The 26,527-nt window shown below is 40.1% G+C and overlaps 1 protein-coding gene across 2 annotated transcripts; it reads left to right on the top strand.

Moving 5' to 3' along the window:
• Positions 1-283: 283 nt before the first annotated feature.
• COQ3 (coenzyme Q3, methyltransferase) lies at positions 284-25,135 on the top strand. 2 transcript variants are annotated; one of them, XM_017889817.1, is made up of 7 exons: positions 284-413; positions 10,493-10,619; positions 14,320-14,472; positions 16,736-16,835; positions 18,022-18,264; positions 22,964-23,123; positions 24,715-25,135. In XM_017889817.1, the coding sequence occupies exons 1-7, from the start codon at positions 308-310 to the stop codon at positions 24,933-24,935; spliced, it is 1,110 nt and encodes a 369-aa protein (XP_017745306.1). In that variant the 5' UTR covers positions 284-307; the 3' UTR covers positions 24,936-25,135. The 2 variants fall into 2 exon arrangements, with proteins under 2 accessions (XP_017745306.1, XP_017745307.1); XM_017889818.1 differs by having other exon boundaries at positions 287-320.
• The last annotated feature ends 1,392 nt before the right edge of the window (positions 25,136-26,527 follow it).

Below are 26,527 nucleotides of genomic sequence, written 5' to 3'. Positions count from 1 at the left end.
GTTGGCTGCAGGCCGGGCGCGGTGGCTCACGCCTGTAATCCCAGCACTTTGGGAGGCCAAGGCGGGTGGATCACCTGAGGAGGTCAGGAATTCGAGACCAGCCAACATGGAGAATCGCTTGAACCCGGGTGGCGGAGATTGCAGTGATCCCAGATCAGGGACTGTACTCCAGCCTGGGCAACGGAACAGACTCTGCAAAGGAGAAAAAAAAAAGTCGGCTGCAGAGGGCGAAAGTGGATCTCGGAACCTTTATGTTGGGGATCTTTTTTCGGGAGGGACCGGAAAAGAGGTGGGATCGTTTGTCGTGATGTGGGGCGGCGGTAAGCTGGGCTCCTCGGGGGGTTGGTTTTTAAGAGTGCTGGGGCCTGGAGGCCCTAATATAAAAGCTGCACGTCCTTTAATTTCCTCGGCGGGTGAGTGTGTGCCGAGGTCCCTCACATGCAGTCCGTTGCGCGGGCTCGCAGCTCTGCGCATGCGCTGGGGGTGGGGCGGTGGGTTGTAGCTGGAGCTCACGAGGGGTCAGCGCGAAACCTGAGGCTTGGCCCTGGTCCCAGCTCTCTCCATTGCAAACCTGGCATAGTTCCCTTGGCGGACGCCGGGGTAAAGAACTCAGTACCAGTGGTCCTGTCTGGAAAAGCGCAGGCCGCGGGTCTCTAGTGGCTGAGCTCCTTGCCCCAGGAGCCGGAGACCCACTCTGCGTGTGCTGCCGTCTTGAAGGTCATGCATCTTTCCTTTGTCGGGGCAGGAGTAACTCGCGCCTCGTAGTTGTGCATAGCTTTGTATCTGTGTTTTGTTTTCACAAAGCTTGCTGTTATTTCAGAAAGAATTTAAGGCAGCTGTACTACTTTTTGATTAATAGGTTAATTCAACAGACTGTATTTGCAAATGAAATCAAGAAAATAACGCACTGCTCGGTGCTTGTAGACAGTCTGATTTTCGAACTCAGTTTTAAGTAGAAACTTAAGCTCATCTTTTACATGGAACTCTTAACAAATACTGTATGCCAGACACTGTTATGAGCACTGGGAATTTAAAAATGAATGACACCGCAAGGATCTCTTTAAAAATGTTAGGATAGACCTAAGATCAGGATATAATGAACAAAAAAATGGGGAATCTAACCGCCCATTAATAAAGGTTATTAGTTGGTACTATCATACAGTGGAAAAATAGTACAGCCAATAAAAATGATTTAAATCTATTTGTATCCACATGGAAAAATAATAAGATATAGTGTTAAGAAAGTAAAGTTTCATTGTTTCCTGGAAGAAGCCAAAAACAAAAAAAAGTTACAAATCAGTATGTATAATGAACTTGGAGTTATAGGTGGCGATATATAGAGAAATTTTGCAGTGATTGCCTGTGGTAGAGTAGGTGATTTTCTATCGTTTTATCCTTTATATGCTTATCTTTTAATGAACTTTTTTAAAGTAAACGTATGTGTCTTTTATAATCAAAAATTTAGAAAAGATACAGTAAACGTAGTTCCAGTTTTTGAGGGGTGAACATAGAGGGAGCCTCTAATCCATAATTGGGATCAAGGAAACTTCTTGAATGGGATATTTAGCGAAATCTTGAAGGAAGTGGTCAGTTTTAGAAGCAGTTGGCCAAGGCAGGCAACTCACTTGAGGTCAGGTGTTCGAGACCAGCCTGGCCAACATGGCGAAACTCCATCTCTACTAAAAATACAAAATTAGCCGGGTGTGGCAGTGGGCGCCTGTGATTCCAGCTACTCGGGAGGCTGAGGCAGGAGAATCGCTTGAACCTGGGAGGCAGAGGTTGCAGTAAGCCAAGATCATGCTATTGCACTCCAGCCTGAGCAACAGAGTGAGACCCTGTCTCAAAAGAAAAAAAAGAGCAGTTGGAAAGGGGAAAGGACCAGCTTGAGAATCTGTGAGAAAGTTTGTGAGAAACTGCAAAGGGTTCCTTGAAAAGTAAAATTTGTAGGTGGAGGGCAGGAGGTAAAGGCAGGGGGTGGCAAGGGATGAGGCAAGAGGCCTTTTTGTCCATGACACATTCATGAAAGGCCACATACACCTCCTGAGGTAGACTATCCTGCAGACAGTGGAAATTACTGAAGAAGCAACATGAGCAGATTTATGTTTAGGAAATAACACTTGGCAGCTGTCTATATAGCTGTCTTCACAGCTGTCTACATAGAGAGTGGGATGGAAGCAGGCAAGCCTAGGCCCAGGGAGACCTTAGAGTAATCCAGACAATAAATTATTATTGCTGGAAATAAAGTATTGGCAGGGTAAAAATCTGTTACCTGTTTTATTCACCATCAGCATGGTGCCTGGTGGATGCTGAATAAATGACTTTTCAATAAATAAAATGAAAAAAACCTTTTCCCATTCCTTTAAAATCTCAAATACCAGGATGATCACAGATTCAAGGTAGAGAAGGAATTGGTAGCATTCTGTTTAAATACAAACTCAATTACTCTCTTTCAGTTGTGGTAAGATGGTAGAGTTGTTTTATTTTACTTTTAGATTAATTAATTATTTTTTTGAGACAAGGTCTTGCTCTGTACCCCAGGCTAGAGTGCAGTGGCATGACCACAGTTCATGGCAGCCTTGGCCTCCCTGGCTCAATCGGTCCTCCTACCTCAGCCTCCCAAGTAGCTGGAACTACAGGCAGGCACCACAATGCACGGCTAATTTTTATATTTTTAGTAGAGAAGGTGTTTCAGCACATTGTCTAGGCTGGCCTTGAATTCCCGGGCTCAAGCAGTCCACCCACCTTGGTCTCCCAATGTGTTTGGATTACCGGCATTGAGCCACTGCATCTGGTCTAAGGTGGTTTTTAAACCTCTTGAGAATGGTAGCAATACTGATAACTTAGGGATTCATTTTCCAGAAATAGAGGAGGTAAGAGAGAGATCAGGGGTTGTCTGTCCGTAGAAGGCAGTTATTGTTAAAATTTCTAAGGCTTAGTTTCATAATAGTAATACCTTATATGTCCTTATCTATGTATCACAGTTTATATAGTTAAACTTTATTCTTTAATAATATTTCATCTATCGACCTAAAGTCATACAGCAGATGATATTTGAACTGGGTCTTAAAAGGTAGTCCAGATAGAGTTGGTGGAAAAGGAAATAAAATGAACAAAAGCCAGGCCAAGCACCTTTAATCCCAGCACTTTGGGAGGCCGAGGCAGGTGGATCGCTTGAGCTGAGGAGTTTGAAACCACCCCGGGCAGCATAGCAAAACCCTGTCTCTACAAAAAAAAAAAAAACACAAAATTTAGCTGGGCATGGTGGTGTGCTCCTGTGGACCTCACTACTGGATAGGCTGAGGTAGGAGGATTACTTGAGCCCGGGAGGTAGAGGCTACAGTGAGTCATGAACCCACCACTGCACTCCAGCCTGGGCAACACAGCTGGACCCTGTTTCATAAGTAAATAAATAAATAAATAAAATGAGCAAAAGCCTAGACACATGAACTTTATTAAAAAAGAACATTGTAATGGATTTGGGATGGACTGTGAAGGGCTGATTAAAAAATAAAACCAAATAAATATAAACTCAGGAGAGAAGCGTGCAAAGACTACAAAAAGACAAAATGTGAAATATAAATGACCATTAAACATAAGAAAAGATGCTTAACCTCATTCATGATAGATTGAAACTGCATTAGCTGGGCATGGGGGCCCAAGTTTATAGTCCCAGATACTCGGGAGGCTGAGGTGGGAGGATCGCTTGGGCGACGTTGGCGGAGGTTGTAGTGAGCAGAGGTTGTGCCACTGCACTCCAGCCCAGGTGACAGAGTGAGACCCTGTCTCAAAAACAAAAACAAACTAATTAAAACTACACTAAGATATCATTTTCATGTATTTGATTAGCAAACATAAAAATGTTTAACATAGGCTGGGTGCTGTGGCTCAGGCCTGTAGTCCCAGCACTTTGGGAGCCAAGACGGGTAGATCACAAGGTCAGGAGATCGAGACCATCCTGGCTAACACAGTGAAACCCCATCTCTACTAAAAATACAAAAAATTAGCTGGGCGTGGTGGCGGGTGCATGTAGTCCTAGCTACTCAGGAGGCTGAGGCAGGAGAATAGCGTGAACCCGGGAGGTGGAGCTTGCAGTGAGCCAAGATCCCGCCCCTGCACTCCAGCCTGGGCGACAGAGCGAGACTCTGTCTCCAAAAAAAAAAAAAAGGTTAACACATTGTATGGGTGACAGTGTGGGAAAACCAACACGAGACACTCTCATATATTACCCAAAGGATGATAAATTGGTTCAACATCTATTTAGTGGCAATTACAGATTTACAAATGCACATACCCTTTGACATCATTCTTGAGATTTTACCTACAGGGACTCTGAAACACATATGAAATGAAAAAAACCTATGTCATTTAATCTCTAGTTGTTGTTGTTATTTTGAGACGGAGTCTCACTCTTTTGCCCAGGCTGGAGTGCAGTGGCGTGAGCTCGCCCACTGCAATTTCCACCTCCCAGGTTCAAGTGATTCTTGTGCCCCAGGCTCCTGAGTAACTGGGACTACAGGTGCACACCCGGCCCTAATCTCATAGTGTTGATAATTACCCAAATGCCCATTATTAGGGAACTCCTTAAATAATATAGCCACACAATGAATTAGCACATAGCCTTTTAAAAAACATGAAATAATTTCCAAGATATGTTGGTAGGTGAGGAAAAACATTCAGAAGAATGAGTGTATTATGCTGCATTTTATATAAAATGAGAGAAACTGATACTTTAAAATGATTGTATATGTATAAAATGCCTCTGGAATCTTATATACAAATCTAGTAAGATTGGTTGTTTGTAGGGAGATAAACTAGATAGCTACAGTCAGGAGTAGGAGAGATACTTTGTACTGTACCCTTTTGTACTTTCTGATTTTTAAAATTTTTGATTTTGAAGTAATTTCAGACACAAGAAATGGCAAAAATAGCACAGAGAGGCTGGGTGCAGTGGCTCATGCCTGTAATCCCAACACTTTGGGAGGCCAAGGCAGACGGATCACTTGAAGTCAGGAGTTTGAGATCAGGCTGGCCAACATGGTGAAAGCCTGTCTCTACTAAAAATACAAAAAGTTAGCCAGGCATGCTGGCGTGTGCGCCTGTAGTCCCAGTTACTTGGGAGGCTGAGGTGGGAGAATCACTTGAAACTGGAAGGCGGAGATTGCAAGTGAGCTGAGATCATGTCTCTTCAGTCCCATTTGGGCGACAGAGTGAGACCCTGTTCCCCGAAAAAACAAAACAAAACAAGAACCCCAAACACACAGAGAGAATTTCCATATACTATTCACCCAGTTCCTTGGTGATACCATCCATAGCACATTGTTGAAGCCAGGAAATCAACTTTAGTATAATTGACTCCACTACAGACCTTATTTGGTTTATGCCACCAGTACATGCACTCATTGTGGGAGAGAGCGAGGATGTGTGTGTGTGTGTGTGTGCGTTTATAGGTAAGTTTTTTGTTTATTTACTTACTTAGTTTTTGAGACGGAGTTTCGCTCTTGTCACCCATACTAGAGTGTAATGGTGCGATCTCGGCTCACTGCAACCTCTGCCTCCTGGGTTCAAGCAATTCTCCTGCCTCAGCCCCCTAAGTAGCTCATATTACAGGTGCCCACCACCACGCCTGGCTAATTTTTTTATTTTTAGTAGAGACGGGGTTTCACCATGTTGGCCAGACTAGTCTCAACCTCCTTACCTCAAGTGATCCACCTGCCTCAGCCTCCCAGAGTGCTGGGATTACAGGCGTGAGCCACCGCACCTGGCCTATTTTGCCTTTCCATATCAATTTTAAAGTCAGTATGTCTGTGTCTACCAAAAAAAAAAAAAAAAGGCTATTGAGATTTTGATAGGAATTATATTAAATGTATAGGTCAGTTTGGGGAAAACTGATGTTTTACTATGTTGAATTTTCCAATATGTCTCACGTTTATTCTTTGATTTATTTCATCAGTGTTGTGTAATTTTAAGCATATAGATTCTGTACGTGTTTTTGTTTGATTTATGCAACAATGAAAATTTTTTTGGAATGATTTAAAATGATAAGGCATTTTACATTTTGAATTTTGCCTTCCACTTGTTCACTGTTAATATATAGAAACAAGACTGACTTTTTTGTGTTACCTTTGTAATCTTTGACCTTTCTTTTTTTTTTTTATTTTTTTTTTTTGAGATGGAATTTCGCTCTTCTTGCCCAGGCTGGAGTGCAATGGCACGACCTCTACTCACTACAACCTCTGCCTCCTGGGTTCAAGCAGTTGTCCTGCCTCAACCTCCCGAGTAGCTGGGATTACAGGAATGCACCACTATACCCGGCTCATTTGGTATTTTTAGTAGAGACAGGGTTTCTCCATGTTGGTCAGGCTGGTCTCGAACTCCCAACCTCAGGTGATCCGCCCAGCTCAGCCTCCCAAAGTGCTGGGATTACAGGTGTGAGCCACCGCGCCCAGCCTTTAATCTTTGACCTTTCTGAATTCACTTATTAGTTCCAGGAGCCTTTTAAAGATTTCTTAGGATTTTCTATATAGACAATAGGGACAGTTTAATTTCATCCTTAACATTCTATATACCTTTTATTTCCTTTTCTTGCCTCATTGCACTGAATAAGACTTTCAGTACTATGTTGAGTAAGAGTTGTGAGAATGGATGTGTTTACCTTGTTTCTGATTTTAGGGGGAAAGGGCTTAGTCTTTCACCATTAAGTACTACGTGAGCTATAGGTTTTTATAGCTGTTTTGTAAAATAATTTCCCTTTCATTCTTAGTTTGCCAAAAGTTTTTAATCTTAATGGATATGGATTTTGTTAAATACTTTGTATCAATCAACATGATTATGTTTGGTATTTGTTTTGTTTTGGTTTTTGGTTTTCGCTTGTTTGTTTTTTGAGACAGTATTGCTCTGTCTCCCAGGCTGGAGTGCAGTGGTGCAATCATGGTTCACTGCAGCCTCTGCCTCCCAGGCTCAAACAGTCTTCCCATCTCAATCTCCTCAGTAGCAAGGACCATGGATGCACACCACTATACCTGGCTAATTTTTAAAGTTTTTCTGTAGAGATAGGGTCTCACTATGTTGCCCAGACTTGTCTCGAACTCCTGGGCTCAAACAATCTTGACTCTTCAGCCTCCCAAAGTGCTGGAACTACAGGTGTGAGCTACCCCGCCTGGTGTGTTACTCTTTTTTTGTTGTTGTTAATATGGTCAATTATATTAACTGAGTTTTTAAATGTTGAACTAGTGTTGCATACCTGGAATAAATGTCACGTGGTTGTGCTATATTGTTCTATTTATATGTTGCTGAATTATATTGTGCTAATATTTGCTAAGAATTTTTGTGTCTGTTCCTGAGACGCATTGGTCTGTAGTCTTTGCTGTACTCTTTGATTTTTGTATCAGAGTAATGTTAGCTTCATAAAATGGCCTGGGAAGTATTCCTTACCCTTCTATTTTCTTAAGAGATTAAGTAGAATTGGTTGTTATCTCTTTAAGTGTTTAGTAGAATTCACCAGCGAAGCCATCCAAGACTGGAGATTTGTTTTTCAGGTTTCTAACTATGAATCCAATTTCTTTAGTAGTTATCAGTTATCCAGGCTCTCTATTTTATCCTATATGAATTTTGGTAGTTTGTGGTTTTTATGGAATTAGTATATTTTGTCTAAATTGTAGAACTTCTGAGTGTAAAGTTATTTGTAGTATTCTCTTGTCAACCTTTTAATGTCTATGAGGTCTATAGTAATATCCTTTCTTTATTTCTTGATATTGGTGATTTACATCTTTTCTTTGTCAGCCTTGCTGGAGGCTTATGAATTTTACTGATTTTTGCAGTTAATTAATTTCAGATTTGATGTATTTTCTATGGCTTTGTTTTGTTTTCAATGTCATTGATTTTCTTATTTATTTATTTGTTTGTTTGTTTGTTTTTTGAGGCAGAGTCTCACTCTGTCACCCAGGCTGGAGTGCAGAGGCACTATCTCGGCTCACTGGAACCTCTGCCTCCCAGGTTCAAGCGATTCTTGTGCCTCAGCCTCCAGAGTCACTGGGATTACAGGCATGTGCCACCATGCCTGGCTAATTTTTGTATTTTTAGCAGAGATAGGCTTTCATCATGTTGACCAGCCTGGTCTCGAACTCCTGACCTCAAGTGATCCACTTGCCATGGCCTCCCAAAGCTCTGGGTTTATAGATGTGAGCCCCCTCATCTGGCTGATTTCTATTTTTATCATTTTCTGATTTCCGCTTTCTTGCTTGTTTATTTTGCTCTCCTTTTTCTAGTTCTTGAGGTGGAAACTTAGATTGTTGATTAGAGGCCTTCTTACTTTTCTTTTTTCTTTTCTTTTCTTTTCTTTTTTTTTTTTTTTTTTTTTTTTGTTTGAGACAGAGTCTTACTCCATTACCCAGGTTGGAGTGCAGTGGCACAATCTTGGCTCACTGCAACCTCCGTCTCCCAGGTTCAAGCAATTCTTCTGTCTCAGCCTCCCAGGTAGCTGGGACTACAGGTGTGTACCACCATCCCCAGCTAAGTTTTGTATTTTTAGTAGAGACAGGGTTTTACTATGTTAGCGAGACTGGTCTTGAACTCCTGACCTCCTGTGATCTGCTTGCCTCGGCCTACCAAAGTGCCCAAAGTGCTGGGATTACAGGTGTGAGCCACCATGCCTGGCCCTTTCTTCCTTTTCAATACTCTTATTTTAGTGATATAAATTGCCCTCTCAGTACTCCTTTGGTTATATCTACCAATTTTTATATGTAGTATATTTATTTTCATTTACTTCAATTTTTAAAATATCCCTGAGACTTGTCTTTGACTTATGGATTGTTTAGAAGTATGTTGTTTAATTTCCAAGTGTTTTGCTTTTACTATTATTTTCTATTATTTATTTGATCCTGTTACAGTCAAAAATATAGTTTCTGTTATTTCACTTAAAGTTGTGAAGATTTGTTTTGTGTCTCAGGACATAGTCTATCTTTATGAATGTTCCGTGCATGCTTGAAATAACGTGTATCTTGTTGTTTGGGGGAAGTGTTTTACACATTTTAAGTAGATTGTATTGAATAATGGTCTTGTTCAGTTCTTCTTTATCCCTGCTGGTTTTCTATCCAGTGTTTCTATCAATTACTGAGAGAGGAGTGTTGAAGTCTCCAACTTTTAATTGTGGATTTGTTTGTTTCTCATTTCATTTCTATGAGTCTTTATGTGTTTTGAAATTCTGTTGTTTGTGGTATACACAGTTTTTTCAAGACAGAGTCTTGCTCCATTGCCCAGGCTGGAATATAGTGGCTCAATCTCAGCTCACTGCAGCCTCTGCCTCCTGGGTTCCTGTGATTCTCCTGCCTCAGCCTCCCGCATAGCTGGGATTACAGGCACACGCCACCACGCCTGGCTAATTTTTGTATTTTTGGTAGAGATGGTGTTTCACCATGTTGACCAGGCTGGTCTTGAACTCATGACGTCAGATGATCTGCTTGCCTCAGCCTCCCAAAGCGCTGGGATTACAAGCATGAGCCACTGCGCCTTGCTGGTGCATACAGTATTGCTTTTTCTTCTTGGTGGATTATCCCTTTTATTGTGATGTAATGCCCCTCTTTGTTTCTGGTACTTTCTTTGCTCTAAAGTCTACTTTGTCTGAACGTTTATTGAACAACTGAGTGTTCTGCAACACAGCTACTGGCTCATAAAGCAGCCCCTGTGTAAGTTGAGCATATAGACTGGGTGAATGTTTATTTTAGGTTATATATACACACACTTTTTTTTTCCTCTGTAAAGGGTGTTGAGCATATGTAAAAATTCATTTCATGTAGCTAATATGGAATTGACAGAATTTGAACTAATTTTGACAAATAATTTCAGAATTAATATTATCCTAGTTTAAAACATAACATTTTATATTTGAATATCATTCCTGTCATTTTATGTACATAATGTAGATGTAAAACTAATGGCATGAAAACTTTATAAACATGCATTACTTGTTTTGGCTAATAATTTTAGAAATGTCTGGGTTAAAGTTAGATACGAGAATGTAAGACCTTTATTTTACTTTTAGGTAAAATCTTAAGTAAAAAACAAACAAAAACCCTTTATTTATCAATTGTAATATAACATAGCATTACCATATAAAATAAAATTTTGTCCAGGCCCGGTGAATCCCAGCACTTTGGGAGGCTGAGGCAGGAGTATCCCTTGAGCCCAGGAGTTTCAGACCAGCCTGAGCAACATAGGGAGACCCCATCTCAACAATGACAATAACAACGAAAATTAGCTGGGCATGGTGGCATGTGCCTGTAGTCCCCACTACTTGGGAAGCTGAGGTGGGAGGATTGCTTGAGCCCAGGAGGTAGAAGCTGCGATAAGCCGTGATTGTGCCATTACACTCCAACCTGGGTGGCAGAGCAAGACTCTAAAACAAAATAAAATAAAATCTTCAATTACATGCGTATGAGGGATTCTTACTGTGCAATGCTTTTCTCTAGATATTTAATTTTTTTTTTTTTTTTTTCAGTTTATGTGAAGAACCAGCTCAGTTGGATGCTACAGATTAAACCAGGGGTTTTCAATGAATACAGAACCATGTGGTTCAAATCCTACAGGACGACCTTTTCCTATCTGAACAGAATAAAGAGTTTCAGGTGAGTTTATTATTACCGTGGCAAATATTCACGTAATTATTTGCAATAGGTTTTTAGTATTTAATAAACCCAGTCAGTATGTAATAGTTCATGTGGTTTGATTAAAGTAGCTTATGTTTATTTAAGTAGTCTCAACTAATTTATTTTCTAATAATTTTTAAATGTGGGGAGTTTCAAACCCACAGAAACGGTAATAGAATAATATACAGACAATAAATAACCTTCATTCAAATTCAGAGATAGCTTTTGTTTTCAATATAAGACTATTACTTAGAGAAGAATTTTTATTTCCTTATAATGTCCTTATGACAAGACACAAACAATGCAGTGCTTAAAATCATAAATATTACTTATAATACCTAATACAATATTTTAAAATTTTTAGAAATCATAAATGATTTGGGTGCTGCATAAATATGATAAGGTGGCTAAGGTAGTAAAATTAGAATGAAAGTAATATCTTTCTACATTTGTATTTCATAAGCCAACTTTTAACCTTGTGAAAATATTGCATAGCATTAATACTTGAACTCTGTTTGTTTGTTTGTTTTTGAGGCGGAGTTTCACTCCTATTGCCCAGGCTGGAGTACAATGGTGCGATCTCAGCTCACTGCAACCTCCGCCTCCCGGCTTCAAGCGATTCTCCTGCCTCAGCCTCCCGAGTCAATGGGATTACAGGCACCTGCCACCACGGCCAGCTAATTTTTTTTTTTTGAAACAGAGTCTCGCTCTTGTTGCCCAGGCTGGAGTGCAATGGCACGATCTTGGCTCACTGCAACCTCCGCCTTCCGGGTTCAAGCAGTTCTCCTGCCTCAGCCTCCCGAGTAGCTGGGATTACAGGCATGCGCCACCACACCCGGCTAATTTCGTATTTTTAGTAGAGAAGGAGTTTCACCATGTTGGCTAGGCTGGTCTTGAACTCCTGATCTCAAGTGATCCACCCGCCTCGGCCTCCCAAAGTGCTGGGATTACAGGCATGAGCCACCGCACCCAGCCTTGAACTCTGTTTTCTAAGTGCTTGTTCCTCCTTCTTGTAAATGAGCCCCTTTGAGATTGGGTTTATATGAAATCATTCTTAGTCAAATGAGCTATCACCTACTGTTATCTATTGTAAATTATTCCTTGATTACTGAGGCTTTGCATGAAGCATGGACAAGGGGGCTAATATTCCTAAGATAATATTGAAGAGGAATGACATTTGAATCTCAAAAGAAAAAAAAGTAATGAATATAGAATATGCTCTCGTTATGTGGCTAAAAAAAAATAATAAAATGTGAATGGCATTACTTTTTCTAAGTTAACATCATCCTTATTATCTTTTACCCGAGCAGCCCTTTGAAGGATTTTTCTATACTATATACTACTACATGGAAGTCAGTGTAGTGTCTAATCCCTCTTTATTCCTGTTTGATCCCATTTAATTAAATAAAATTTTAGGCAAATTATATACTTTTCTGGGCTTTTTCCTTCAGATTATTCATTTACCAAGTGCTTCCTGAGCACCATGTTCCAGGAACTGTACTAGTCACTAAGAATAAAATGGTAAGGAAGACAGTCCATGCCTTGCCTTCATAGTGCTTGTGGTCTAGTGGAAGACAGACATGATCGATCAGATAATCACACAGCCCCACGAAGAAGTACAAAGTGGTATAGGAGTTAAAATAGGGGGATAGGGGGATGAGGGGAACATGACCCAGTTTTGAGGATCAGGGAAGATTTTTTTTTTTTTTTTTTTTTTTTGATACAGAGTCTTGCTCCTTTCACCCAGGCTGGAGGTGTTAGTGGCGTGATCTCGCTCCTGGAGCCTCCACCTCCCTGGTTCAAGCAATTCTCATGCCTCAGCCCCCAAGTAGCTGAGATTACCAGGCACCTGCCACCACAACCTGGCTAATTTTTGTATTTTTAGTAGAGACAGGGGTTTTTCACCATGTTTGCCAGGCTAACTGGAACTCCTGGACCTCAGGTGATCCACCTGGCCTCAGCCTCCCCAAAATGCTGGGGATTACAGATGTGAGCCCCATGTGCAGGCAGATCAGGGAAGATTCTTTAGATAACATTTATTGAAACTAAGATCTGCAAGGATGAGAAGGAATTAATTGGTGTTTGGGAGAGGAAAGGAAGGAGGGGGAAGAATGTTCCAGCGAGGGAACAAACTAACTATGTTGAAGTGCCTGAGGAAAGGCGGTGCTGACCAGTCCAAAGAACTGAAAAAGACCCATGTGGCTGGAATGGGAAGGGATGAGGAGAATTAGAAGGAGTGAAGTTGGGAAACGGTGGAAACTGAGCACGGAATCAACACGAAATAATTCAGAGCTTTGTAAACTATGCTAAGGAATTTTGGTCTTTTTCTAATGGCACTGGGAAGATATGAAGCATTTTATTCAGGAAAATAACAATTCAGATTTGTATTTTGGAAAATCACTCTTAGATGCATCATGGGAGACAGATTGAAAAGGGATGAGGTAGGAAGCAAGCTACCAGTTAGAAGGCTAGGACAATAGTTCAGGCAAGAGATGATGGGTGCTTGGGTTAGAATTTGTGGCAGTAGAAATGGGAGCAGAGAAGGATGGAGTTACCTGTGTTCAAATTCCCGGCCCCACCATTTACTTAATCTCTCTGAGGCCTCCCTTTTCTTTTCTTTTTTCTTTTTTTTTTTTTTTTTTTCTTTTGCTCTTTCGCCCGGGCTGGAGTGCAGTGGCCGGATCTCAGCTCCGCAAGCTCGCCTCCGGGTTTTACGCCATTCTCCTGCCTCAGCCTCCGGAGTAGGCTGGGGACTACAGGCGCCCGCCACTCGCCCGGCTTAGTTTTTTTTTGTATTTTTAGTAGAGACGGGGTTTCACCGGTGTTAGCCAGGATGGGTCTCGATCTCCTGACCTCGTGATCGCCGTCTCGCCTCCAAAGTGCTTGGGATTACAGGGCTTGAGGCCACCGCGCCGGGCCTGAGCCTCCCTTTTTCTTATCTGTAAAATAGAGATAATAATAGTACCCACCTTGCAGAGTTGTTGGAAGGATTACGTGAGGTAATATATGGTGGAACTCTTAAAGATACTGGAATTTAGTAAGTGGCTCAATAAATGGTTAGCATTTATTTATTTATTTATTTATTTATTTATTTATTTATTTAGAGACAGAGTCTCGCTCTGTTGCCCAGGTTGGAGTGCAGTGGCGCAGTCTCAGCTTGCTGCAACCTCCATCTCCCGGATTCAAGCGATTCTTCTGCCTCAGCCTCCTGGGTAGCTGGGATTAGAGGTACACACCACAATGCCCAGCTAATTTTTGTATATTTAGTAGAGATGGGTTTCACCATGTTGGTCAGGCTGGTCTCAGACTCCTGACCTCTTGATCTGCCCCTTTCGGCCTCCCAAAGTGCTGGGATTACAGACGTGAGCCACCACGCCCAACCAGCTATTATTATTATTGTTGTTGTTATTATTATTAGATATAACCCAGAAGGCTAAGTTTTATAAAGTTCTGTTTTGAATTGAAACTTACTTGGAAAGTAATTTTGTTTCATCTGTGACTATATTTATAAGCAGTGTGATTATAAGAAAACTTGGTTTTAAAGCATCAATATTGAGCAATATACAGATTTAGAATATAATAAATTATAAATAAGACTATCCTTCTACATGATATATCCCATGTTAAACATTTCTTCAGAACAGCAGTATTTGCCTGGTTCTTCGTTTTCACCTCTTAGGTACCCTTGGACGAGACTGTACAGTACTTCCCAAACCACTGTCGACAGCGGTGAGGTAAAAACCTTCTTGGCCCTGGCTCACAAATGGTGGGATGAGCAAGGAGTATATGCACCTCTTCATTCCATGAATGACCTGAGGGTGCCATTTATTAGGTAACATTCCAGAAACTCTAAGTCTTTTTAAATGGAACTTTTAAAGAATTCATATTTCACATTCCTTTTTCTCTTAGTTTATACCTAGTTAAAATGCTGCACATTAAGTTTGCTTTGGAAATTAGGGAGATTCTTTTCAATTACCACTGTTTGAAACCATTAATTTTTAATAATATCATGCAAGGTCTAGGCTGCTTTCATAGCTTAATTTGAAGCCTATTTGTACATTATCAAGTTAATTATAATTAAGTTCTTATAAAAGCAAACTAGGGTCTTATGGCATCAAGGCCATTTTATTTTATTATTTTATTTTATTTATTTATTTATTTATTTAATTTTAAGATGGAGTCTCGCTTTTGTCACCCAGGCAGGAGTGCAATGTCATGATCTTGGCTCACTGCAACCTCCACCTCCTGGATTCTAGCGATTCTCCTGCCTCAGCCTCCTGAGTAGCTGGGATTACAGGCATCTGCTACCATGCCCAGCTAATTTTTGTATTTTTTGTAGAGACAGGGTTTCACTATGTTGGCCAGGCTGATCTCAAGCTCCTGACCTCAGGTGATCCACCCGCCTCAGCCTTCCAAAGTGCTAGGATTACAGGCATGAGCCACTGTGCCTGGCCCAAGGCCATTTTATAACTACAGACCTACAGTGGCGAAACTGACTTAGGCAGTTCTGGTAAAGTTTGATTCAACAATTTTTTTTGAGAACTTACCTCATACAGAGCTCAGGGACTAGACTGTAAAAGACTCTAAGATGAATGAAACATAATCTGTGTGCTTTGGGAACTTATAGGTTGCTGTGGGAGTTAAGAAAAGGCAAGAGTTCATCAGGGCTTACATTTAAGAAATTGTTCATTTGTTCTTCTCTCCATTTATGTATTCATCAAACAATTTTGGGCAAAGCACTGTAACAGACACAGAATATCTGACTCAGACTTTGCCCTCAAGGAACTTCCTGGTTGGTTTTTATTGGTTCATCCAGAATCAATGTAGCAAAAAGAGAAACACTGGCATCCTTTAATACCACTGACTTTGTGGATCACTGCAATAAATCGTAAAGCAAAGAAAAACAGAAATGTCATTCTTGTAAGCTAGAACACTGGTTCTCAAGTGTAGGCCCTGGACAGTGACATTAGTTCCCCTAGGAACTCATTAGAAATGCAAATTATCAGGTGTCATCAGGGACCTGCTGCTCTGGGAAGCGGTCAGCACTCCATTTTAAGCAAACTTTTTATATGATTCTGATGTATACCAAGTTTGAGAATTACTCTATTCAAACTGCTGAGACACCTTTAACTAGACATCACACATAATAACCCAGGGCAGTGCAAGCTATGGTTAAAAGTTTAGATTTTATTTTGAGCATAATTAGAACCCATCAAAGGAAAGTGGTATGATCTAAATTATGATGTAAAGGAGTCATTTTAGCTGCTATTTAAAGAATGGAACGGACTTCATTTGAAATGGGTCTTTTCTGTATAACTTTCCAGAATGATCTACTTAACCACTATCCATGTTATTCTTAGAATTCAATTAATTTTAATGGTAATAGAAGATATCTTAAGATATCCTCATTATGAATAATATTTATTTTAATATAAGTATAATTAAAATTTATGCATAATCCTCTATATATATGTTTAGTTTACAATACTGTTAGGTGTATATATACTTGTGTGTATATGTGTGTATACATATGTTTGTATAGGTAAAGTATTACTGTGATTATCTTAGAAGTAAGTTTACTTGATTTAGATGCCGGTTTACATGGTCATACATGAAAACACCACTCATTGAGAAGATTAAAAGACATTTTATTTCAAAGGGAATATAGACAAATTCTGAAAATATAGGTCTCCCATCTGCTTTTTCTAAGCTCTGTAAAATAACCTATTTGCTGCTGACATGAAATGGGTCTAGCAAGTATTGACAGCAAAGTCAAAGCATGTGTCATGATATCTCAAGCAATTGAAATTAGGTTAATCTAGATTATTTCAAAAATTTTTCCTTATATTATTACTAAAACAATAATTAAGTCATAATTACTACTAGATTATTTCAGACCTTTAAGCCTCCTGCTTTTTATTATTGAAAATGTTTTGTAAATTAAATGTCACTTAATGTTGAAAGATCTGTTTATCAAAAATATAAATAATGTGTTTAAATGGAGGTTAATATTTCCTTGAAACTGCATACATTTGTGACTTTTCATTGATAAAATTAATTATTTGTTTTGGTATGTTTTGAATTTTTTAAAAAAGAGACAATCTTCTGAAAACAATTCCTAATCACCAGCCAGGAAAACCTTTGTTTGGGATGAAGATTCTTGACGTTGGCTGTGGTGGTGGGCTGTTAACTGAAGTAAGTGATAGCTTTCCTGCCATTTTTAACTGGGGGAAAAAAATTAAGAAGTAGACTTGTGCCTCATTTATTCTTTCAACAAATAATATTATTCATTAAAAAAAGAAATGCATGTTGGGAGGCTGGGGTGGGTGGATCACCTGAGGTCAGGAGTTCGAGACCAGCCTGGCCAACATGGCGAAACCCTGTCTCTACTAAAAATACAAAAATTAGCTGGGCGTGGTAGCCAGCACCTGTAATCCCAGCTACTCAGGAGGCTGAGGCAGGAGAATCGCTTGAACCCGGGAGGCAGAGGTTGCAGTGAGCTGAGATTGCGCCACTGCACTCCAGCCTGGGCAACAAAGAGAGACTCTGTCAAAAAAAAAAAAATCCATAATGTTGCTTTTAATCTTTTTTTTTTTTTGAGACAGAGTTTGACTCTTGTTGCCCAGGCTGGAGTGCAATGGCACCATCTCAGCTCACTGCAACCTCCGCCTCCCAGGTTCAAGCGATTCTCCTGCCTCAGCCTCCTGACTAGCTGGGATTACAGGCTCCCGCCACCGTGCCCAGCTAATTTTTAGTAGAGACAGGGTTTCACCATGTTGGCCAGGCTGGTCTTGAACTCCTGACCTCAGGTGATCCACCACCTCAGCCTCTCAAACTGCTGGGATTATAGGCATGAGCCACCGTGCCTGGCCAACCTGTGTTTAAAAACTTGGGCATGTCATGGGAAATGACTAAATACAAAAGCTGAGAGAAGAATTAGTTATGAAAAACCATTTCTAGTCAGAAAAAAAACTTCTGAGAAAAGATTGTTCTTTAGAAAATTTGAATATTTCAAAATGATTGCTGTTTTTTCAATGGCTTGTTACATTTATTGCACTTTAAATATGTTAATACTGTACTATATGCAAGTAAATGTATCTAGAGTACATAGACAAAATTTTTTTCACTGTCTTCGAGTAGTTTTTTTTTTTTTAATCTGTTTTTTGTTGTTTTCATTGTTCTTCTTACCTTTAAGTGTTTGATTGTGGAACATTTCAAATGTGTACAAACTAGAGAAAATGTATATGAATTTCCACGTATCCATAAATGATGTCCAGTATTTATCACCTCATGGTTAATCTTGTTTCATTTTTGATAAGCTTTTTATTGCTAACATATGTTCTATTTTCTTCCTGAGGGTAACAGTTTTTTATGCCATTAGCCTCTAGGGCGGCTTGGGGCTTCAGTTATTGGAATCGATCCTGTGGATGAGAACATTAAAACAGCACAGTGCCATAAATCATTTGATCCAGTCCTGGATAAGAGAATAGAGTACAGAGTGTGTTCCCTGGAAGAGATTGTGGAAGAGACTGCAGAAACATTTGATGCTGTGGTAGCTTCTGAAGTTGTAGAACATGTGATTGATCTAGAAACATTTTTACAGTGCTGCTGTCAAGTGTTAAAAGTAAGGCTTATGGAGTTTACATCTTGGTTTCTTCTTCTGAGTGTGTGTATATGTATCTATAGCAATAAAATGGTCCATAATGCATTAGCAGTCCAGCAGGCAAGGTACAGTAGAGAAGAAACCAGGAAGCCTGGATAAGGGGACAGCATCTCTGCTGTAGATTTCTTCTACCCCTCAGTTTTCCCTTACTGCCAGGGTCTTCCTGTGTCCTGTTAGTATATTGGATGTCCAGGGATCTTGAAAAATGTTGGTGCTGGTTGGATATAGTGGCTTACGCCTATGATCCCAGCACTTTGGGAGGCCAAGGTGGGCAGATCACTTGAGGCCAGGAGTTCCAGATTAGCCTGGGTAACATGGTGAAACCCCGTCTCTACTAAAAATAGAAAAAGTTAGCTGGACGTGTTGGTGCACACCTATAATCCCAGATACTTAGGAGGCTGAGGCACAAGAATCGCTTGAACCCAGGAGGTGGAGGTTGCAGTAAGACGAAATTGTGTCACTGCACTCCAGCCTGGGCAACAGAGTGAGACCCTGTCTCCAAAAAAAAAAAAAGAAAAGAAAAATATTGGTGCTGAACACTGGAAAACCATACACTTATAGCAGTATTTTTCCATTGGTGTAGTCGGGGTTAAATACTTAATAGATATTGAATGACAATTATAAGACATTGATTTGAGGCCGGGCATAGTGGCTCACACCTGTAATCCCAGCACTCTGGGAGGCGGAGGCGGGTGGATCACCTGAGGTCGGGAGTTCAAGACCAGTCTGACCAACATGGAGAAACCCTGTGTCTACTAAAAATACAAAATTAGCTGGGTGTAATGGCGCATGCCTGTAATCCCAGCTTCTCGGGAGGCTGAGGCAGGAGAATCACTTGAACCTGGGAGGCAGAGGTTGCAGTGAGCTGAGATTGTGCCTAGGCAGCAAGAGTGAAACTCTGTCTCAAAAAAAAAAGAAAGAAAGAAAGAAAGAAATTGATTTGGATGAATACTTAAAAATCAATAAAAATAATTATTATCATAAGTTTAAATAACATAAGTAATTCTGTACGGGGTAAATGCATAATAGTTTACAGCTTATAAAAGAATATTTCATAAATATGATCTCACTTGATCTTACCTACAACTAGGTGAGGAAGGAAAGGCAGGTATTGTTATCATATCCTTTCACCTAGGAGGACTCAGGATTTGTGAGAAGTCAGAGGTCACTAGGCATTTAATTGGGGCTTAACGCCAGACCATTTGACTCCAAGTTTGGGTCTCTCCACTACTTACTATGCTTATATAGTATAATTTGCGACAGACTTCGTTCTCTGAATGTGGTTCTAAGTTTTCTTTTTTTTGAAACGGAGTCTCGCTCTGTCGCCCAGGCTGGAGTGCAGTGGCCGGATCTCAGCTCACTGCAAGCTCCGCCTCCCGGGTTTACGCCATTCTCCTGCCTCAGCCTCCCAAGTAGCTGGGACTACAGGCAGCGGCCACCACGCCCGGCTAGTTTTTTGTATTTTTTTAATAGAGACGGGGTTTCACCGTGTTAGCCAGGATGGTCTCGATCTCCTGACCTCGTGATCCGCCCATCTCGGCCTCCCAAAGTGCTGGGATTACAGGCTTGAGCCACTGCGCCCGGCCTAAGTTTTCTTTTAATAAATCCCCCTGAAGTATTATTATTATTACTATACTGACTCTGTTGTTCACATATTTAGGAGGTGACAACCTAAAGTCAAAAGCTAAAAGAATGAAATGCTTAGCTCTTACCGAAATAGAGCTTTTTTTAAAAAAAAAGTTATTTTTAAGTAATTTTAAATTAATAGCAAAATTACAAAGATAGTACAGTGTGCCTTTCACCTGTCTTCCCCTTAGGTTAACATCTCACATCATAAGGGTAGGAACTAGGATGAGTCAAGTGAGGCACCTGGGGCAGGAAATTGCAGGAGACAGCCCTTCTCAGGTGCTGACCCTCCACTTGCACACCCTGAAAGGGGTTGCTTATTTCAATTCTGTGCCCTAGAAACCTCACTTGCCTCATTATAGTTCTAGCCCTATATATAACCCATGGTACTGTTCTCAAAACTAAGAAATTAACATCAGCATTATACTTATTAACTACACTACAGAGCTTGTTAAATTTTATTTTTTATTTTATTTTTTATTTTTTTGCTAATATCAGTTTGCTGTTACAGGATCCAAACCAGATTCCTGCATGTATTTAGTTGTCATTTCTCCTTAGTCTTCTTCAATTTGTGACAGTTTCTTGGTGTTTCCTCTTTTTTCTTGACAAGGTCTTACTGTGTCACCCAGGCTAGAGTGTACTGGCAAGATCACTGCTCACTGCAGCCATTTCCTGGGCTCAAGCCATGCTCCCATCTCAGCCTTCCAAGTAGCTGGGACCACAGGTGCATGACACCATGTCCAGCTAATTTTAATTTTTAATTTTATATTTTACTTTTTTGTAAAGACAGGGTCTCCCTATGTTGCCCAGGCCGGTCTCAAAATCCTGGGCTCAAGGGATCTTGCCGCTTCAGCCTCCCAAAGTGCTAGGATTACAGGCATGAGCTACTGTGCCTAGCCCTTGTTTCCTCTTAAGTAGAGTTTTACTAGGCTTATCTCTTATTTTCCAAATAAAACTTCTTAAATGATTGTTAATTCTTGTTTTATATGTCAGTCAGTGTGTATGAATGGAGGTTCTTTGACACATATGAGGGATGCTGGCATTGCAGCGTTTAAAACTAATTTTTGCTTTAATGGAAAGCCTATGTTTTGAAAACGACTGTTGCTTACCACCATTTCCTTAGAGCATGAGTTTGTAGAACACAGATTAGATATTCATAAGTGATTTTTTTTTTTTTCTTTCAGAGACAGAGTCTTCCTCTGTCACCCAAGCTAGAGGGCAGTGGCACCATCATAGCTCACTATAACTTCAAACTCCTGGACTCAAGTGATCCTCCCGCCTCAGCCTCCCAAATAGCTATCTCTACAGGCGCTCAGCACCATGCCTGACAGTTTTTTTAAATACATTTTTTGTAGAGATGGGGGTCTCGCTATGTTGACCAGGCTTGTCTTGAACTCCTGGTCTCAAGCTATCCTCCTGCCTCAGCACTAGAATTATAGGTATGAGCCACCATGCCTGGCCTATAAGTGATTCTTAAGATATTTTAGAGTCTGAAGTCACAGTGAGCTATGATCATGCCACTAAAGGAAAAAAAAGATATTTTAGAATACTGGAGCTTTACAGAGGAAAGTTAAAATGTGTGATAATATAGTGTAGGATATGTTTGTTTTTAATATAAAGGCATGCTCCAGTATTTCAGGGCCCCCTCTTGTCTTTTTTATTTTGGCTTAAAGTGGTATCTAAAATATATTATCTCTTTCTCCCAACTCCCCTTTCTTTCTCTCTTTCTTTCTATATGTCTATAGTAATATAATTATTTTGGATGGAATCTTTGGCATTTTTTCCCCATTAGGCTAATGAGAATGTATAAAAGAGAGAGGGGACATTAATATCCTTGCCATTTGTGAGGCAACATAGGAAACACCATGAATACATTTACTATAAAGTGGCAGACCGAGGCCGGGCACAGTGGCTCACACCTGTAATCTCAGCACTTTGGGAGGCCGAGGCAGGTGGATCACGAGGTCAGGAGTTCGGGACCAGCCTGACCGGCCAAGATGATGAAACCCTGTCTCTACTAAAAATACAAACGTTAGCTGGGCGTGGTGACAGCCACCTATAATCCCAGCTACTTGGGAGGCTGAGGCAGGAGAATCACTTGAACCCGGGAGGCGGAGGTGGCAGTAAGCTGATATTGTGCCACTGCACTCTACCCTTGGCGACAGAGCAAGACTCCGTCTCAAAAATAAAATAAAATAAAATGGCACACTGAATAGTCCTGTAAGTCCTTTGCATTCATCCCAGTGCTTATGTTGTTCTCTTTATATAAATATATATCACTTCAACCTCCACCTCCTGTGTTCAAGTGATTCTCCTGCCTCAGCCTCCTGAGTAGCTAGGAATACAGGCACTTGCCACCATGCCCAGCTTATTTTTATTTTAGTAGAGATGGGGTCTCACCATGTTGGCCAGGCTGGTCTCAAACTCCTGATCTCAAGTGAGCTGCCCGCCTTAGCCTCTCAAAGTGCTGGGAATACAGGTATAAGCCACCATGGCCGGCCACTCTTTATATTTTTTATAAAAATGAAATAAAAACAAAAAATGTTCAAACCTAATCATTAATGTTTTAGTGAGAGAACACTTAATGGTAGTACTTCCCTGCACAAGATGTATAGCTCTGTGCTGTAACAAACAAGTTAAGACAGGCTCAGCCCTTACAATGAAAACTGTTTTGACATATGTTAGAATGTGAATGTGGACATGTAACAAGGAAGCGCAGCCTGATCTTGTTTTTATTGTAAAGTGTTTGGTATGTACAAAAGAATATATAAATATATATCATAATTATGTATGATCTTGAGAGTTGTAAGCACTGTTGTATATTCTCACTGAGTACATCTAAAATGCCTTTTATAGTGAACTTCCCAAGAGAAGAAAAAATGCTATTTTGCTGAATTGTATTTTATTCATACGTATATATTTTAACGGCACTCAGATTATTTGGAAGAAAGGAGAGAGGGGGAAACTTAGCTTTTACTTAACTGATACACTTAACCTTTTACATTTTACTTCTATATAATTTCATTTCTTTTAGCCCAGTGGTTCTTTATTCATTACTACAATCAACAAAACACAGCTTTCCTATGCCTTGGGAATTGTTTTTTCAGAGCAAATTGCAGGTATTGTACCAAAAGGTACTCATACATGGGAGAAGTTTGTTTCACCTGAAACCCTAGAGAGCATTCTGGAATCAAGTAAGTACTAAGAGAATTTTTTCCAATTTTCCAGGTCTAACTGAACTTTTAATATGCCAGTAATTATTACACACTTAGCCTAGCACTTAATAAAATAGGCCACTATGTTTTTGGATGTTGGTTTTATCTTTTCAACTAGGTCATAAACTCGTTGAAGTTAGGATTAAGTAGTAGATACTACTTCTCTTTTACCAGTCACCCCCTAACCCAAGGCCAAGTGGATAACAGATGATTAATGAATACTTTTTGGCTGTTTAGTCCTCACTTGTTTAAGAAAGAGACACAAATGTCTGTTATTTACACATTCTCGGTCTGCCCTATTGAGCCCTGCTTGTATCAGCTTATCTTACATATTATTTTTCCTGATTCCACCACAGTTACATATATTTTGAACTTCAGTATCACTTTTTTATGTATTTTATATGACTTATAGCATGACTTCATGGTTATTTTGGAGGTTTTTTTTTCATCCTTTTATGGCCTGTAAGCTACTTGAAGGCAAGACTATGTCTCCTTTTTGTACTCTCTAAAATGCCTAGCTGTGCTTTACACAGAGTGAGCTCTCAATTTATGTGATGAATTCTGGTCAAGTAATAGTGCTTGTCAGTTCATTTATTTGGCATTTGGTATTCCTACTGAATACTTAGACTCCTATATTTCTTATGTTTTTTTTTTTTCATGTAAGTCTATCAGTAAACTTGATTTTACTTGGAATATTATCAGTACATAGCAATGTAGTAAATTCTAAAGATTTCTGTGAGTAACTTTGTTGAAAATAAAGTAAGGCCACGCGCAGTGGCTCATACCTGTAATCCCAGCATTTTGGGAGGCCGAGGCAGGCAGATTATTTGAGGTCAGGAGTTCGAGACCAGCCTGGCCAATGTGGCGAAACCCTGTCTCTACTAAAAATACGAAAATTAGCCAGGTGTGGTGGCGCATGCCTGTAATCCCAGCTACTTGAGAGTCTGAGGCAGGAGAATCACTTGAAATCAGGAGATGGAGGTTGCAGTGAGTCGAGATTGTACCACTGCACTCCAGTCTGGGCGACAGAGTGAAACTCTGTCTCACAAAAAATAAAAAAAAAAAAAGAAAGAAAATAAAGTAGGAAAAAATGTTTTCAAGATGCGTTATGGGGACAATCTCCTGTTGGCACATATTTTTTAATAACAGCTAACATTTATTGAGTACTTACCAAACTCTAAGCATTGTGCTAGTTTACACACATAGCTCATCTAATTCTAACAGTTCTGTGATACAAGTTCTGTACATGTAAGAAAACTGAGATTTAGAAAGTTAAGTGGCTTGCCCATGGTCACCATATTATAGATACTCAAGCTGTGCTTTGAATCCAGGCAGACTGCTTTGGAGTATGTGTCCTAATTGCGACTTACTGAAGTTCTGCACTCAATTGTGATTAGTGCTTAGTTACAAAATACATTTGCCGATTAAGTTAGGAATCCTTTTTCTTCTTCTTCTTTTCCTATCCATTTAGTGTATTCTCAGCATTTTTAATGCAGAGAGTTGCATGAAACTCTTGGAAATCGGAAGGAAAATATTTATTAAATCTACTCTTTCTGATTTTTTTTTTCAGATGGTCTATCAGTTCAAACAGTGGTAGGAATGCTCTATAACCCCTTCTCAGGTTACTGGCATTGGAGTGAAAATACCAGCCTTAACTATGCAACTCATGCTGTGAAATCTGGGGTCCAGGAACACCCAATGTCTGCTGAGTTTGCTTTCAAGGGAGAAACAGAAGAGCTCCAAGCTAATGCCTGCACCAATCCAGCTGTGCATGAAGAGCTGAAGAAATGAATTGCTTCTGAGGACTATAGTAATATGGCTTGGACATCTGATGTTTTCAAATATAAGAAATATATAATTTATCCTTTGAGAGAGAATCATGGAGAAAAGAAGGTCAATAAAAAGGGCTAAAACCTTCATCAAAAGTTTTTGTTATTTCATCTAATAGCTACTTTCAAGGGATTCTATGAATAAAAAGTTTTGTCAAGATACTATGTGATCGAGGAGTTTAAGTTCCTCAATCTTTGTTGTATAATTAGGGTATGCATATTCATTTCATCGTACAAAAAAAATTTTTTTATATATATGCTGTAATTTGTTTTTGTTTTGAGATAGGGTCTCACTCCGTTGCCCAGGCTAGATTGTGGTGGCGTGATCATGGCTTATTGCAGCCTCAACCTTCAGGACTGAAGCAATCTTCACACCTCAGCCTTCTGAGTAGCTGGGACTAACAGGCATGCACCACCATGCTTTGCTATTTTTTTTTATTTTTATTTTTATTTCTTTTGAGATAGAGTCTTGTTCTGTCACCCCTGAGCTGGAGCGCAGTGGCGCTACCTCATAGCTAGGCTCACTGAATCTCCGCCTCCCAAGTGCAAGCGATTCTCCCACCTTAGCCTCATAAGTAGCTGGGATTACAGGCGCCCGCCACCACGCACAACTAATTTTTGTATTTTTAGTAGAGACAGGGTTTCACCATGTTGGCCAGGCTGGTCTTAAACTCCTGACCTCAGGTGATCCATCCACCTCGGCCTCCCAAAGTGCTGGGATTACAGGCATGAGCCATCATGCCCGAGCCATAACTCATTTTTTTAATATACTTTAAGTTCTGGGGTACATGTGAAGAACATGCAGTTTTGTTACATAGGTATACATGTGCCATGGTGGTTTGCTGCACCCATCAAGCCGTCACTACATTAGGTATTTCTCCTAATGCTATCCCTCCCCTAGCCCCCAACCCCTGACAGGCCCCAGTGTGTGGTGTTCCCCTCCCTGTGTCCATGTGCCATAANTGCTGGGATTACAGGCATGAGCCATCATGCCCGAGCCATAACTCATTTTTTTAATATACTTTAAGTTCTGGGGTACATGTGAAGAACATGCAGTTTTGTTACATAGGTATACATGTGCCATGGTGGTTTGCTGCACCCATCAAGCCGTCACTACATTAGGTATTTCTCCTAATGCTATCCCTCCCCTAGCCCCCAACCCCCTGACAGGCCCCAGTGTGTGGTGTTCCCCTCCCTGTGTCCATGTGCCATAACTAAATTTTTTAACTGAGTTTAAAAAAAATCCTTTCTACTTAAAAAAAAAGCACCATAAAACAGTTAAGGAACTGTATACAGAAGTATGTCCAAATAACCTGAAATTCTTGAATTTAATATTTGAATCCAAATCCAGCACATATTTAACAACTAATTTGCTTTCCAACAAAATAAAATTTAAAGGAAAAAAGTACATATTTTATCTTCCCAAATATAAGTGATATGCAGTTATTACTGAATCATCTTGAATTTCTAGTACTTAACAAGGTATATATTTAATAACTGTGAAAGTTAGGCATCTCTTTCTACAATAAATGAGTTTTGGGGACTGCTTTCAAA

The sequence above is a fragment of the Rhinopithecus bieti genome, unplaced genomic scaffold (genome assembly GCF_001698545.2).
Source record: "Rhinopithecus bieti isolate Rb0 unplaced genomic scaffold, ASM169854v2 scaffold_18624, whole genome shotgun sequence".
In the NCBI taxonomy this organism is placed as follows: Eukaryota; Metazoa; Chordata; class Mammalia; order Primates; family Cercopithecidae; genus Rhinopithecus; species Rhinopithecus bieti.
The sequence above is the reverse complement of the archived record's forward strand: the minus strand, read 5'-3'. Positions and strand labels throughout refer to the sequence as shown.